At 41.2% G+C, this 17,398-nt stretch overlaps 1 protein-coding gene across 1 annotated transcript; it reads right to left on the minus strand.

The window, feature by feature from the left end:
• Positions 1-250: 250 nt before the first annotated feature.
• Positions 251-1,664, minus strand: LOC122468172 (voltage-dependent anion-selective channel protein 1-like). The gene has a single exon (XM_043554609.1). It carries the CDS (start codon positions 1,638-1,640, stop codon positions 1,251-1,253), a length of 390 nt encoding a protein of 129 aa, XP_043410544.1. The 5' UTR covers positions 1,641-1,664; the 3' UTR covers positions 251-1,250.
• Positions 1,665-17,398: the final 15,734 nt, after the last annotated feature.

Raw genomic sequence — 17,398 nt, forward strand, 5'->3', positions numbered from 1 at the left:
CAACTCTCTATTCACTGAGTTCTTCATCTGTAAAATGGCATATGGTCACACCTACTTTATGGGGGTTGTGTGAAGAAATTGAATTAATTCTGAATTAATACTGTTCCATAACTGAAATAATGTTTAGATGGCTGCAATAGCTACCAATTTGTTCTAACTTTCCTTGGGATCTTCTAGCATTAATCTTGTTCAAAATGGTGCCAAAGAATCTCTACAATACAGATCTGTATGCATTAATCCCCAGTTTAAACCCCTTTGAGTATCGTCAATAATCACTCTTTGTTTCCAACTCAATTTCTTTTTTTTTTTTGAGGTTCTAATATTTTGTTCAAGTTTCACTTTCAGTTATGTTAATTATAGCATTTTAAAGGAGGATCTTATTCTATCCAAAATGGAAGACTCTAAAATCACCGGTTAAACTGCTAAAAAATAAACCGAGTGGCAAGAATATAACAGAAGTCCAATTTAGATTCTGAATGATGTCACCATGTGATTACAGTCACAGAGACTCTTCTCTGCTTGCAGCTAGAACTCTTAGAAGCTGTTTCATCTGGTGCAAGGGCAAAAAAAACACAACATGAAAGGAGATAAAGTCCTGAATTACTGGCTTCATCCACCTCTATCTCAAAATGGCATTCGCGTGCACACACACACACACACACACACACTCACAAAACAAAAAACTCAGCTACCATGCATTGCAGACTATTTTTGGTGTAAAAGAGGTGATGGACTGGGGTGGAAAGAGGTCACGAAAATCTGTCTAAAAAAGTCTCTTTCAGATGAGTTTGTACACACCATCAAACAACAATCCTCTCCTTCATGGGGTAGGAAACTAAGGTTCACTTCTCAGGAAGTCACAATTTCATTCATTTACTTAATGACAGTTTGTAATTATCAACTTCCACTAGCAGCTGTTTCTAGAAAAAAAAAAAAACCCTGACATTTCTAGAGGCCACCAAGTTCCCCCCAAGTCCACAGCTGAAAGGATCTCGTTTGGAGTTGGGTTTCTTCTGTACCTCTGAAAGAGTAACACCTTAAAGTGGAATCATTAGGTTCAACATGATGTTTAGCATTGTTGCATTCCAGACAAACATTAAAAGGTACACTAAATTCTGAGGGTAGCTATGCTGTTAAATAGTCTAAAATGAAATGATTGTATAGCCTTTGATTATGCTTGCCTTCCAGTCATAGACCAAGCTTGTGGCCACCAGCAGTGACATTCTTGCCATCCAGCAGAGCTGACAGCATCACTCTGACACAGTCAGTCTGACAGCTAGCTTTACGGTCTGAATGTGTTCTAACCCTGTCAGGCTGGAGCTGTTCACTGTGGTGGAGAAATAGGCGTCAGGGTCCATCTGATACTTGGCTGCTATTGCGAAGTCAGTGTTACTAGTTCCTGCTGTCCAGGCCAGATTAACATTGGTCTCCAATTTCTTGTTCACCTTCTGATAAAAGGAACCACTAGCCTCCATCCTGTCATTTACATTAGTGTAAAGCTGCAATTCATCAGTCTTGTAGCCAACCAGAGAGTTGCTCTGGGTCCCTCCAGACTTTGTGGTCTCAGAATTCATCTGGGAGCCAGCGAGCCAGTCGTTTTGATGTGGCACCTGAGCGACCTGGCCTGAAGGCCCCGCCATGTGGAAATCCCCATCCAGGTTGATGCCTCCTGCTTACGCCCTGTCTTGATTTGATTTGATTTGATTTGATTTGATTTTTTAATATTTTTTTAATATGTGAAATTTATTGTCAAATTGGTTTCCATACAACACCCATCCAGTGCTCATCCCAAAAGGTGCCCTCCTCAATACCCATCACCCACCCTCCCCTCCCTCCCACCCCCCATCAACCCTCAGTTTGTTCTCAGTTTTTAACAGTCTCTTATGCTTTGGCTCTCTCCCACTCTAACCTCCTTTTTTTTTTTTCCTTCCCCTCCCCCATGGGTTTCTGTTAAGTTTCTCAGGATCCACATAAGAGTGAAACCATATGGTATCTGTCTTTCTCTGTATGGCCTATTTCACTTAGCATCACACTCTCCAGTTCCATCCACGTTGCTACAAAAGGCCATATTTCATTTTTTCTCATTGCCACGTAGTATTCCATTGTGTATATAAACCACAATTTCTTTATCCATTCATCAGTTGATGGACATTTAGGCTCTTTCCATAATTTGGCTATTGTTGAGAGTGCTGCTATAAACATTGGGGTACAAGTGCCCCTATGCATCAGTACTCCTGTATCCCTTGGATAAATTCCTAGCAGTGCTATTGCTGGGTCATAGGGTAGGTCTATTTTTAATTTTCTGAGGAACCTCCACACTGCTTTCCAGAGCGGCTGCACCAATTTGCATTCCCACCAACAGTGCAAGAGGGTTCCCGTTTCTCCACATCCTCTCCAGCATCTATAGTCTCCTGATTTGTTCATTTTGGCCACTCTGACTGGCGTGAGGTGATATGTGAGTGTGGTTTTGATTTGTATTTCCCTGATAAGGAGCGACGTTGAACATCTTTTCATGTGCCTGTTGGCCATCTGGATGTCTTCTTTAGAGAAGTGTCTATTCATGTTTTCTGCCCATTTCTTCACTGGGTTATTTGCTTTTCGGGTGTGGAGTTTGGTGAGCTCTTTATAGATTTTGGATACTAGCCCTTTGTCCGATATGTCATTTGCGAATATGTTTTCCCATTCCGTTGGTTGCCTTTTAGTTTTGTTGGTTGTTTCCTTTGCTGTGCAGAAGCTTTTTATCTTCATAAGGTCCCAGTAATTCACTTTTGCTTTTAATTCCCTTGCCTTTGGGGATGTGTCACGTAAGAAATGGCTACGGCTGAGGTCACAGAGGTCTTTTCCTGCTTTCTCCTCTAAGGTTTTGATGGTTTCCTGTCTCACATTCAGGTCCTTTATCCATTTTGAATTTATTTTTGTGAATGGTGTGAGAAAGTGGTCTAGTTTCAACCTTCTGCATGTTGCTGTCCAGTTCTCCCAGGACCATTTGTTAAAGAGACTGTCTTTTTTCCATTGGATATTCTTTCCTGCTTTGTCAAAGATGAGTTGGCCATACGTTTGTGGGTCTAGTTCTGGGGTTTCTATTCTATTCCATTGGTCTATGTGTCTGGTTTTGTGCCAATACCATGCTGTCTTGATGATGACAGCTTTGTAGTAGAGGCTAAAGTCTGGGATTGTGATGCCTCCTGCTTTGGTCTTCTTCTTCAAAATTCCTTTGGCTATTCGGGGCCTTTTGTGGTTCCATATGAATTTTAGGATTGCTTGTTCTAGTTTCGAGAAGAATGCTGGTGCAATTTTGATTGGGATTGCATTGAATGTGTAGATAGCTTTGGGTAGTATTGACATTTTGACAATATTTATTCTTCCAATCCATGAGCAGAGAATGTCTTTCCATTTCTTTAAATCTTCTTCAATTACCTTCATAAGTTTTCTATAGTTTTCAGCATACAGATCTTTTACATCTTTGGTTAGATTTATTCCTAGGTATTTTATGCTTCTTGGTGCAATTGTGAATGGGATCAGTTTCTTTATTTGTCTTTCTGTTGCTTCATTGTTAGTGTATAAGAATGCAACTGATTTCTGTACATTGATTTTGTATCCTGCAACTTTGCTGAATTCATGTATCAGTTCTAGCAGACTTTTGGTGGAGTCTATCGGATTTTCCATGTATAATATCATGTCATCTGCAAAAAGTGAAAGCTTGACTTCATCTTTGCCAATTTTGAGGCCTTTGATTTCCTTTTGTTGTATGATTGCTGATGCTAGAACTTCCAGCACTATGTTAAACAGCAGCGGTGAGAGTGGGCATCCCTGTCGTGTTCCTGATCTCAGGGAAAAAGCTCTCAGTTTTTCCCCGTTGAGGATGATGTTAGCTGTGGGCTTTTCATAAATGGCTTTTATGATCTTTAAGTATGTTCCTTCTATCCCGACTTTCTCAAGGGTTTTTATTAAGAAAGGGTGCTGGATTTTGTCAAAGGCCTTTTCTGCATCGATTGACAGGATCATATGGTTCTTCTCTTTTTTTTTGTTAATGTGATGTATCACGTTGATTGATTTGCGAATGTTGAACCAGCCCTCCATCCCAGGAATGAATCCCACTTGATCATGGTGAATAATTCTTTTTATATGCCGTTGAATTCGATTTGCTAGTATCTTACTGAGAATTTTTGCATCCATAGTCATCAGGGATATTGGCCTGTAGTTCTCTTTTTTTACTGGGTCTCTGTCTGGTTTAGGTATCAAAGTAATACTGGCTTCATAGAATGAGTCTGGAAGTTTTCCTTCCCCTTCTATTTCTTGGAATAGCTTGAGAAGGATAGGTATTATCTCTGCTTTAAACGTCTGGTAGAACTCCCCTGGGAAGCCATCTGGTCATGGACTCTTATTTGTTGGGAGATTTTTGATAACAGATTCAATTTCTCCGCTGGTTATGGGTCTGTTCAAGCTTTCTATTTCCTCCTGATTGAGTTTTGGAAGAGTGTGGGTGTTTAGGAATTTGTCCATTTCTTCCAGGTTGTCCAATTTGTTGGCATATAATTTTTCATAGTATTCCCTGATAATTGTTTGCATCTCTGAGGGATTTGTTGTAATAATTCCATTTTCATTCATGATTTTATCTATTTGGGTCATCTCCCTTTTCTTTTTGAGAAGCCTGGCTAGAGGTTTGTCAATTTTGTTTATTTTTTCAAAAAACCAACTCTTGGTTTCGTTGATCTGCTCTACAGTTTTTTTAGATTCTATATTGTTTATTTCTGCTCTGATCTTTATTATTTCTCTTCTTCTGCTGGGTTTAGGCTGCCTTTGCTGTTCTGCTTCTAGTTCCTTTAGGTGTGCTGTTAGATTTTGTATTTGGGATTTTTCTTGTTTCTTGAGATAGGCCTGGATTGCAACGTATTTTCCTCTCAGGACTGCCTTTGCTGCGTCCCAAAGCGTTTGGATTGTTGTATTTTCATTTTTGTTTGTTTCCATATATTTTTTAATTTTTTCTCTAATTGCCTGGTTGACCCATTCATTCGTTAGTAGGGTATTCTTGAACCTCCATGCTTTTGGAGGTTTTCCAGACTTTTTCCTGTGGTTGATTTCAAGCTTCATAGCATTGTGGTCTGAAAGTATGCATGGTATAATTTCAATTCTTGTAAACTTATGAAGGGCTGTTTTGTGACCCAGTATATGATCTATCTTGGAGAATGTTCCATGTGCACTCGAGAAGAAAGTATATTCTGTTGCCTTGGGATGCAGAGTTCTAAATATATCTGTCAAGTCCATCTGATCCAATGTCTCATTCAGGGCCCTTGTTTCTTTATTGACCATGTGTCTAGATGATCTATCCATTTCTGTAAGTGGGGTGTTAAAGTCCCCTGCAATTACCACATTCTTATCAATAAGGTTGCTTATGTTTATGAGTAATTGTTTTATATATTTGGGGGCTCTGGTATTCGGCGCATAGACATTTGTAATTGTTAGCTCTTCCTGATGGATAGACCCTGTAATTATATATAATGCCCTTCTTCATCTCTTGTTACAGCCTTTAATTTAAAGTCTAGTTTGTCTGATATAAGTATGGCTAATCCAGCTTTCTTTTGGCTTCCAGTAGCATGATAAATAGTTCTCCATCCCCTCACTCTCAATCTAAAGGTGTCCTCAGGTCTAAAATGAGTCTCTTGTAGACAGCAAATAGATGGGTCTTGTTTTTTTTATCCATTCTGATACCCTATGTCTTTTGGTTGGCCCATTTAATCCATTTACATCAGTGTTATTATAGAAAGATACGGGTTTAGAATCATTGTGATGTCTGTATGTTTTATGCTTGTAGTGATGTCTCTGGTACTTTGTCTCACAGGGTCCCCCTTAGGATCTCTTGTAGAGCTGGTTTAGTGGTGACAAATTCCTTCAGTTTTTGTTTGTTTGGGAAGACCTTTATCTCTCCTTCTATTCTAAATGACAGACTTGCTGGATAAAGGATTCTCAGCTGCATATTTTTTCTGTTTAGCACACTGAAGATCTCGTGCCAATTGTTTCTGGCCTGCCAAGTTTCAAAAGAGAGATCAGTCACGAGTCTTATAGGTCTCCCTTTATATGTGAGGGCACGTTTATCCTTTGCTGCTTTCAGAATTTTCTCTTTATCCTTGTATTTTGCCAGTTTCACTATGATATGTCGTGCAGAAGATCGATTCAAGTTACGTCTGAAGGGAGTTCTCTGTGCCTCTTGGATTTCAATGCCTTTTTCCTTCCCCAGTTCAGGGAAGTTCTCAGCTATAATTTCTTCAAGTACCCCTTCAGCACATTTCCCTCTCTCTTCCTCCTCTGGGATACCAATTATGCATATATTATTTCTTTTTAGTGTATCACTTAGTTCTCTAATTTTCCCCTCATACTCCTGGATTTTTTTATCTTTCTCTCAGCTTCCTTTTTTTTTTTTTCTTCTTTTCTCAACGTTTATTTATTTTTGGGACAGAGAGAGACAGAGCATGAACGGGGGAGGGGCAGAGAGAGAGGGAAACACAGAATCGGAAACAGGCTCCAGGCTCTGAGCCATCAGCCCAGAGCCTGACGCGGGGCTCGAACTCCCGGACCGCGAGATCGTGACCTGGCTGCAGTCGGACGCTTAACCGACTGCGCCACCCAGGCGCCCCTCAGCTTCCTTTTTTTCCATAACTTTATCTTCTAGTTCACCTATTCTCTCCTCTGCCTCTTCAATCCGAGCTGTCGTCATTTCCATTTTGTTTTGCATTTCATTTAAAGCGTTTTTCAGCTCCTCGTGACTGTTCCTTAGTCCCTTGATCTCTGTAGCAAGAGATTCTCTGCTGTCCTCTATACTGTTTTCAAGCCCAGCGATTAATTTTATGACTATTACTCTAAATTCACTTTCTGTTATATTATTTAAATCCTTTTTGATCAGTTCATTAGCTGTTGTTATTTCCTGGAGATTCTTCTGAGGGCAATTCTTCCGCTTGGTCATTTTGGATAGTCCCTGGAGTGGTGAGGACCTGCAGGGCACTTCCCCTGTGCTGTGGTGTATAACTGGAGTTGGTGGGCGGGGCCGCAGTCAGACCTGATGTCTGCCCCCAGCCCACCGCTGGGGCCACAGTCAGACTGGTGTGTGCCTTCTCTTCCCCTCTCCTAGGGGCGGGATTCACTGTGGGGTGTCGTGGCCCGTCTGGGCGCCTTGCACACTGCCAGGCTTGTGATGCTAGGGATCTGGCGTATTAGCTGGGGTGGGTAGGCAAGGTGCACGGGGGCAGGAGGGGCAGGCTTAGCTCGCTTCTCCTTAGGTGATCCACTTCAGGAGGGGCCCTGTGGCAGCGGGAGGGAGTCAGATCCGCTGCCGGAGGTTTGGCTCCGCAGAAGCACAGAGTTGGGTGTTTGCGCGGAGCGAGCAAGTTCCCTGGCAGGAACTGGTTCCCTTTGGGATTTTGGCTGGGGGATGGGTGGCGGAGATGGCGCTGGCGAGCGCCTTTGTTCCCCACCAAACTGAGCTCTGTTGTCTGGGGGCTCAGCGGCTCTCCCTCCCTTTGTCCTCCAGCCTTCCCGCTTTCCGAGCAGAGCTGTTAACTTATTACCTCCCAGACGCTAAGTCGCGCTTGCTGTCGGAACACAGTCCGTCCGGCCCCTCCGCTTTTGCCAGCCAGACTCGGGGGCTCTGCCTGGCCAGCAAGCCGCCCCTCCGCCCCGGCTCCCTCCCGCCAGTCCGTGGAGCGCGCACCGCCTCGCCGCCCTTCCTACCCTCTTCCGTGGGCCTCTTGTCTGCGCTTGGCTCCGGCGACTCCGTTCTGCTAATCCTCTGGCGGTTTTCTGGGTTATTTAGGTAGGTGTAGGTAGAATCATTGAAACGAGGATTATTTTCAGTTCCCCATATAGGGCGATCTGGAGAGGAGAGCTTGATCCAGCGAGACCAGATAGAATGTTCTAACAAAACCAGGGAACATAGAGCAACCAGAAGGCTTCAGGTTGACTGGAAATGTCCACCAGGCACATGGGCAGATGGGTATCTGTTTTGAATTTATTCCTGACTCCCCTCCAGAGTAATTAACAGGCGTTATCTACCCAAGGAATGGAACAAATAGGAAGTTCAGGTTCTAAGGAGCTGCCTTGTTTGTGCCAGTGGCCCCATGCTAGCTCTTTATTAATTGCACCACCTGGGATGCTGATAGCGAACTGAGCTTTGGAACATTTCAGGCCTGGCATGGAATGCAGTTTTTACACAAGTGTCTTGTGGTTCAGAAATCCGATTTCACAGCTTATCTTCCATTAGATGAAAGTGTTTACGGTGTGTCTGGAGCTGGAGTAAGTTCCTGCGGGTGCCCAAGAGCAGGGGCCTCCTCTCTCCTCTCATTAATTTGCTGATGCCTAACTGCACTGACGCAGTGGTGAGATACCGGGGAGAGAGCCATGTCTTGATTTTAGCATCCTCCTCCCACCTTCCCACCCTGTGCTTGGTGAGAGGATGAATCAAAGGTCAGCTTCAGTACACATGCAAGCTGGTCTTCCACAAATATTTACATGTCTAGAGTGTTGTCTGTGTTGTATTTCTCCAAAGACGTCAGACCGTGCTTGATGCATCTATACTGGGTTTCTAGGCTGATGCTGACTTTAGTGGTTGGTCTCAGTTTTGGCTGAACCTAAGCTTGTACATTGCAGTCCATTTTCAGATTTTGTTTTCAAATCAGATTTTATTAAGCCAAATTCCTAGCCCTTGGTGAAGACGCAGATTTGCCAAAATGAGCACACGTGGGAGGCACAGCCATCTCTGGCTCAGGGTCAGTGGCGTCAGACTGGGTGGTGGCTGTCTCTGGGACTGCAGTGCCAACCCTAACTTGACTTCTGATCCTTAAGTCTTGCTCCTCACCCACCTGCACCATCATCACCCACACACCTGGCCCTGGCATGACTCCAGGCTTCTCCTTGTGTTCTTTCCTTTCTCTGGATTGATCTCCCTATTAGCCTTTAATGAGTTGCTATTTAGCCTTTAAGACACTAATAAACATTTCTCTCCTCTGTAAAGTCTTTCTCAACAACCCCAGACAAAAGTTAGTCACTCCTGCTTCTTTGTTTATGTTTCACTTGGTACATAGCCCTGCCTTTGTACCTAACAGGTTGTGCTGGAATTATGTGTTTATGGGCCTTTCCCTCTCAGGAAACTGTGATTGACTCCATGACAAGGACTTCCTAATTCCTTGTTTGCTGGAAACCATGGCCACATTGCTAAATCATCAAAGATGCTTAATAACAGGGTGAAGAGTGGATGAATTAATAAATAAATGAATTAGTATAACCCCTCAGGTGACATCTGCATTAGTAAAGACAATAAAAGGGTGGCAAGTAGGATACAAGCTCAACCACTGTAGCCATGTGACTTTGGGCAAATTTCTTACTTTCTGTGCCTTGGTTTCCTCATCTATAAAATGGTGATGACAATACCTTTCTAGTTGTGTGAATTAAACAATAAATTTAAAGTTCTTAGAAGAATGCCTAGCATATAATAATCATTTTATGTGTATTAGTTATTGTCATATTATTCATGGAGAATCACTGTAAACTCCGTGAGAAGTAGGGATTATGGTTTGACTTACCATTTAATTCCTAACTGCCACAATGCTTCATATAGAATAAGCACTCAATAAAGATTTCTTGAATAAATATCAAAATAATAAAGAAGAGAATCAGGCTCACAGAGCCTGCTTCAGATTCTCTGTCTCCCTCTCTCTGCCCCTTCCACCCTCACAAAAATAAATAAACATTTAAAATATAATGATAAGGGCCACCTGGGTGGCTCAGTCGCTTGAGCACCCAACTCCTGGTTCTGGCTCAGGGCATGATCTCACAGTGTCTTAAACACTGGGCTCCAGGCTCTGTACTGACAGTCCAGAGCCTGCTTGGGATTCTCTGTCTCTTTCTCTCTCTGCCTCTCTCCCACTGTCACTATCTCTGTCTCTCTCAGAATAAATTAATAAACTTAAAAAAATGATGATAAAAAAGAGAACAAAAGAGAAGAGAGTTAAAAAAAAAAACCCACAAAAGGTAAATACGGGTGCATTTGGCACAAAGTACAAAGATATTGCTAAGTCACCTCAGGTCCTCACTACTGGGCTGCATGACAAAGTGCACCTGGAGTTTCTGAATCTTTCATTTCACCCTCATAAGAACTTTGACTTTGCCCACCTCAGTTACAGTGTTCTCTCTAAAGACAGTGAGGGGGGGAAAGGGATGTCATATAAAAGGAGTGATTTAATAATACACTGAGAGCCAGGAAAGCCTGTTTTTTCTTTTGTAGCCAATGGATTCATTACCTGCTGCTGAAACCACCTTTTTTGGTCCTCTGCTTGATCTGTAAAAATAAAACCTTAAATACTTGCATGCTTACTTGCAACCAGACTAGATGATGGTGGCTTCAATAATTGTTTGCCATTTGCTTTGCAAAGACACAGTCAAAATGAAACTTGTAAGGGGGATGTCTTAGTTCAGGCTGCTATAACAAATTACCATAGACTGGGTGATGTATCAACAATAGAGATACATTTCTCACAGTTTTGGAGGCTGGAAATATGAGATCAGGGTGCCAGCAGGTTTGGGCTCTGGTGAAGGTCCTCTTCCAGGCTGCAGATTCCTGACTTTTTGTATCCTTACATGGTAGAAGAAGAGAGCCAGCTCTTCTGGCCTCTTCTTATGTGGGCATTAATCTTATCATGAAGGTTCCACCCTCATGACTTAATTACCTCCCAAAGGCCCCAACTCCAGATACCATCACATTATGATTAGAGTTTCAGCATATGAATTAGAGGAGTGGAGACACAAACATTATTTTTTTAATTAATTAATTATTTATTTTTGAGAGAGAGAGAGAGAGAGAGAGAGAGAGAGAGAGAGAATAAGCAGGGGAGAGGAGCAGAGAGAGAGAGAGAGAATCCCAAGCAGCTCCACCCTCAGCGCAGAGCTTGAGGCAGGGCTTAATCCCACGACCTTGGGATCATGACCTGAGGTGGAAACCAAGAGTTGGATACTCAACTGAGCCACCCAGGTGCCCTGGAGTCACAAACATTCAGAAAGTGATCTGTTTCTTTATGTAGGGGAGGCAAAATTTTATGTCTTCCCATCTTAGGTTTTTAGCTGGGCTTTTGACAAAAAAACAAATTAATGAGAGAAAAGCAAACAATTTAATGTGTGCAGTGCACATCACACAGGAGAAACTTGAAGAGTAACTCAAAGTAGTGGCTTAGAACTCTTGCTTGTGTAGTATCTTCGATAAAGAACAGTAAATTTATAGAGAAACGACAGGACAAAGGAAAGTCATTCCAGGCTTCCAAGGTGGCAAACTGAGGGAAGGTAAATATGTGGGAGGAAGCTAATGGAGTAAGGTTTGTTTGCAGATTTCTTTTTTATTGCTCTTGAGCTGATACATCTGTTTGCAGAAAAAGGAGAATTTCCTACAGGAGAATTTCCTATAGGCAGAAAGAGGGCAAGTAGAGAGAAGAGTTTGCTGCTTCTTCATTGCCTTAAGCTTGAAACAATTTTTATGTCAAAGAGGAATATTTAAAGGTGACATATTCTAGTCTCCTCCATTTGTTATCCAAAAAAGCCTAAGGAAAGAAAAAATTGAATAGGAAGCATTATGACATGGTAGCCCACTAGTTTGAACTCCAAACGAGAAGGAAAAGAGCAAAGAGAGAAGCTATGTAACTGCATTATAAACTCCATGAAAAGATTATTGAAGTATAATTTTTCAAAAAGTTAAAAAAAATGGTTGTCATACAAATATATAATGAACACATACCAAAGATTTTGTTCAACTAAGTAATTAGTAGGGACCCAGAAAATTGGTAACGTTGGCTCCAATTTAATAAAGAAATGTTAGAGTAAAATTGCTAGGTTAGATACAAAACTGGTTAATGTTCTTCAAGGCAATTAATTGTAACCTTTGTGTTTGTCTTTTATACTGGACAGAAATTATTTGCATCTTTGGGGGGGGGGGGGAACATGTAACTTCACTAAGACCGGGACCTTTAATCGGAACAGTGATTTGAACAAAGTATATTCCCCCTAGAATATTAAATCATCCTTGGGTGATCCTGATAAACAATGCCCTCCCATGACATTAAAAGGAACTGCCACCCTTGTTTTTGCTTTATTTACAAGTTTTAAAGAATTTTTTTTTTAAGTAGGCTTCATGCCCAACATGGGGCCTGAACTTATAACCCTGAGATTGAGAATTGCATGCTTTACTGACTGAGTCAGCCAGGCGCCAGAAGAATGTTTCTTAACAGGAAGGATTTCACTTTATTTTCTTCACTGCTGCATTACTACTGGCACCTAGAACAGTACTTGCAACTAGTAGGCTCTTAAGGAATAGTTACTGAATGAATGAATGGTTATGTTTTAAGAAAGATTTTGTTAATTGGTTGTTAACTGGAATGCATTTCTCTTCAAAGTGATGTTAGAAATTATGGTAGGTAGTTCTTTGGTCAGACATATCTTTCCAACCTGCAGTGTAACCAAGAAAGCCTGGCAAACAAGGGCAGGAATGTTTTTTATGAGAAATGCATCCATCTATTTAAAATACAGAACCAGGGCCACATCTTCTCTCCATCTCCACACTTATATCCCTTTGATTCCATTTACTGGTCCCCACCTCAGGACTTGTTCTCTCTCAAGGTCTCTATTGCTGGGCAGTGGTATCAGGAATTCCCAGCAGCAGTACTGGGTGCTTTGAGTACAGCCTGGAGCAGGCTGTAGTTAAAGAAAAGAAGAAGCAGGGACTTGATGGTCTTAGGTTGGAGATGAGGTGCTCTGGGCTCTGAAACTCTGGTGGTATAACCCCCAGGATTGCTCTCAGTCTGAGGTTTTACCACTTTACTTTTCTTCTATAAATTCCAAAATGGACTTGCCTACTTTTCTTTTATTACCACTATCTTGTGTTCTGACTAGAGTCTCTCTCCTCTATAAGCCACTGGAGGACAGAATGAAGTCTTACAGCTTTGCCTGTCCCTGACACATACAGGACACATACAGTCCTATGGAAGACTTTTAAAAAGGCGCATGTGCAGATTGAGTGTAACCATTCTGTGGATTTGCTGCAGTGACTGGAGTAGCCAGATATTTTCTACCCAGGATATCTCATCTGAAGGACATCCTATTGATTTGCATTAAGTTCACCTGCCTATAACAAAAAACCTGAAATGATAGTGGCTTATTCAGGAGAGAAGTTCATTTCTCTTGTGCATCAAAGAAGTCTGGAGGTAGGCAGTGCTTGTGTTGAGGCTCCACAGTCATCAGAGAGCCAGGCCCTTTCTATTTTTTCTGCCCCACCATCCCAGCACATGAATACCAACCTTAAAATCACCTAGGTGTCCAAGTCGTAGAGAATACCCAATCACAGATTTTCCTGGGCTTACCCAAAGCGTGGAAGGTAGTAAGTAAACAGCAGTAGGGCTAGGGGCATCCTACTCTAGATAGGAATCTTACCTTCCTTTTTCTTTAAACCCTCTGAGACTGACTATTGAAGACCAATCTGAGCCACCAGGCAAGCGAAAGGTCAAGTGAATATTGGATGTGAGCTGGAGAAGCAAGGAGGAAGAAAGGAAGCAAAATTCTAAGAAGCAGCAGAAATAACCCCAAACATCAGAGACACTGTTTTTGGAGGCTATCTGGGTGTAAGAACTGTACATAAATTTGCCATTTGCCTCTTTAGTACTGTATCAGTCAGAATCTCAACAGAAAACTAGGTTTCACTCAAGTTAGATCATCTGAGGAAAGAATTTTTTTTTTTTTTGCAAGTGAACTGTCCACAAAGTTGTAGGGTGTAGCATAACCACAAGACAATGACTTAACCTGGGGTCAGTAGCAGCAGGGCAGTTAACACCCCTAGGCCTGAAGGGATGAGAGGAGGGAGTGATTATTGAAAGGAATGCAAAGGCCGCCAAATGAACTCTCACATTTGGGCAAGAGACAGAGTCTGAGGAAAGGAACAAAGATAGTTAATGTTCCTGTTCTCTTCCTTCCTATGAAGCCAGAGGACCACAACCTTTGGTGTGGTTCATACAAGTGAGCCTCCTGGGACAGGGAATGGTGAAGAGTAGATTTGGAGGGACAAACAGAAGATATAAAAGCAAGAATATTGAAATTAAACTGCAAATAAAGGAGTAGAATAAAATCCCTTTCAGTGGCCCCCTTTTTTGTTGTTGTTGTTGGCTCCACTCTGGGAGTGGACCCCAATGCAGGGCTTGAACTCATGACCCTGAGAGCAAGACCTGAGCTGAGATCAAGAGCTGGATGTTTTACCAACTGAGCCATTGGCACCAAGTCACCCCCATTGGCACTCTTTTTACATTCATTCTGTCATTATCTGTGGTAGCCAGCCTCCAAAGTAGCCTCCAGTAGTTCTTGCTATTGATAGCTCTTGATATTCCAGCTGCAGAAATGATGGAGGGTGACTTCTAAAGCTGGTTCACATCGAGGCTCCTGCCTTCTGCCTTGGATTACTTATTCTGGAGGATACTAGCTCTCAGGTCATGAGGATTCTTACACAGTACATGTGTTGTGGAGCTGAAGCTTACCAGCCACTTACCACTTACCAGCCATGAGACACAACCACTTACCAGCCATGAGACACAAGCTTCTCAGAAGAGGACCTCTTGCCCCAGTCAAGCCATCATATGATGGCAACTCTGGCCGATATCTTGACTGCAACCTCATGAGAGACCCCAAACAGAACTGCCCAGCAAAGCTGCTCCCAAATTCCTGACTCTCAGAATTATGTGCACCAATAAATGTTTACTGTTCTTCACAACAGAGTTTTGGAGTAATTTTCTGTGTAGCAATAGATAACTAATTGTGATTGTTAATTTAGATGTCAATTTGATTGGGCCATGGGATACTCAGATAGCTGGTGAAACATTACTTCTGGGTGTTTGTGTGAGAGTGTTTCTTGAAGAGATTAGCTTTTGAATTGGTGACTCTTGCCAGTGTGGGTGGGTATCATCCAATCTGTTGAGGCCTGAATAGAACCAAAAGGCCGAAGAAGGCTTTGCTACTTGAACTGAGACAACAATCCTCTCCTACCCTCAGCACTCCTGGTTCTCAGGCTCTCAGACCTGGGCTGGAATCTACACCATTGTGTCTTGCAGCTCTCAGGCCTTCGAACTATATCCCTGGCTTTCCAAAATGTCTAGCTTGAAGAAGGCAGATTTGTGGGACTTCTCAGACTCCAATTACATGAACCAATGCCTCATAATAAATCTCTTTATACATATATAAAGGGTTTCTTGAGAGAACTCTGACCAAGACAGTAATATATCGGCACAGTTAACCCTCACTAACTTCTATGCATTATTCATTATATCTTCATTGAAATCTTACAGATAAAAGCTATTTATGTTCTGTCCCCAAATCACTAGGACATGTGCCATTATTGCAAGCTTTCCTAAAGCATATATGTACATTATACATTATCTAAAAATCTGAATATTTTCCTGACCCATTAAAGGCCTACATGAGCAATGGCTTTGGGAGCTATTTGCAACCAATTCACTAAGAGCTTCAACTGTGCATCATAAAGAGAAGATTCAGGACTGAGCAGTCACAGTACACATGAAGACCACTGAGTATACTCACACAGCAAAACTGAGCCAATTTTTTGTACTTACGTCCATAATTTTGTTGTATGAAATTGTTTGTTTATGGTTTTCACTCTGAACGCTATCTTTCTTTAGCAACCACTTGAGTTTTAGCTTATTAGACAGTTAAGCTCAATGTCATTTGCTAGATATCATTTACCAGAAAGTGATTGGGTGAAATGCATTTCTTCTCCTGAGCTAGAGTTACTAGTTTGCTCACCTTTCAGGATACTGTCAAAGTAGTTCTTGGCTCAGATTAAAAAAAAAAAAAAAAAAAAGTTAAATACCCAGACTGAGGTTTCCATTAGAAAGTTATATTGAATATTTTTGAAGCTACATCCTTTTCCCACTAGTTTTTATCATTTCCTTAGCATAAATTTTCTCAAAAATAAATGCTATGTTAAGATTTAACCACACCAGGGGTGTCTGGGTGGTTCAGTCGGTTAAGGGTCCGATTTCAGCTCAGGTCATGATCCTGTGGTTTGTGAGTCCAAGCCCTGCATCAGGCTCTGTTCTGTCAGCACAGATCCCCTGTTCCCCTCTCAATCAGATAAACATTTTTTTAAAAAATCTTAAAAAAAGATTTAAGCACACCTTTTTTCTTTTTTCTAAACTTTTTCCTTTTGGAAAAGTTTTTTAAAACATAGAAGGAAAGAGAATAGTAAAATGAATTTCAATGTACCCATCATCCAGCCTGAACTGTTTTCAGACATTTCTTCTTTTTTTTTAAGTAATCTCTACACCCCACATGGGGCTCAAACTTACCACCCTGAGATCCAGAGTCCTATGCTCCACAAACTGGGCCAGCCAAGCACCCCTCTCACAACACTTCTGACACCAAATGAGTGCCCTACAATTTAACTCAATTTTGACACTAACCACTTGGAGTTAGCACAGACCTCACAGTCTCACAAGGCTGCCCCATCCCCTAATGAGACTATTTTGAGGTAATCCAAGTAATCAGAAAATTTCATTCATAATATTTTGATATTTATCTCTAAAAGATAAGGACCGCTTAATGTAACAATATTATTATCACAGATTTTAAAAATTCAAAATAATCAAAAAGACTTGTTCATTTTGACTGTTGCAACATATTGCTAAATTGCTCTCCTACAAGGGTGTAATAATTAACCCTCCCACCCCCAGTTTACAGTCCTCATATTATCAATCTTTTTCATCTTCACCAATTTGTGTCTCTTGTGTCTTGTTCTAATTCCCATTTCTTTGATTATTAATGAGGTTGAGCAATTCTCATTTCATACTGGCCATTTATGTTTCATCTTCTATAATTTGCCTCTTCATTCCTCTGTTGATTTTTCTATGCATCAGTCTTATTTTCATGTTGATGGGTAAGTTAAAATAGCAAGAGTTTTAACAAATATTGCATCATCTGTTTGGTATACAATGGGAAAAAACTGAAAATGAACTTTATTTTCAAACAGTTGTTTAAAGTATTCATGGAAAATCCATAACATGGTACTCCATGCAGCTATGAAAAAGTATATACTTATTACTACCCAAAGAAATCTACAGATTCAGTGCAAACCTTATCAAAATACCAACATTATTTTTTACAAAACTAGAACAAAGAATACTAAAATATGCATGGAACCACAAAAGATCCAGAATGGCCAACACAATCTTGAGAAAGAAAAACAAAGCTGGAGGTATCATAATTCTAGATTGCAACATATACTACAAAGTATATACTACAAAATAAAATACAAAGTAGTAATCAAAGCAGTATCAAAGCAAATTAAACACATAGATCAATGGAACAGAATAAAGAG

The sequence above is a fragment of the Prionailurus bengalensis genome, chromosome B1 (genome assembly GCF_016509475.1).
Source record: "Prionailurus bengalensis isolate Pbe53 chromosome B1, Fcat_Pben_1.1_paternal_pri, whole genome shotgun sequence".
NCBI classification, from domain to species: Eukaryota; Metazoa; Chordata; class Mammalia; order Carnivora; family Felidae; genus Prionailurus; species Prionailurus bengalensis.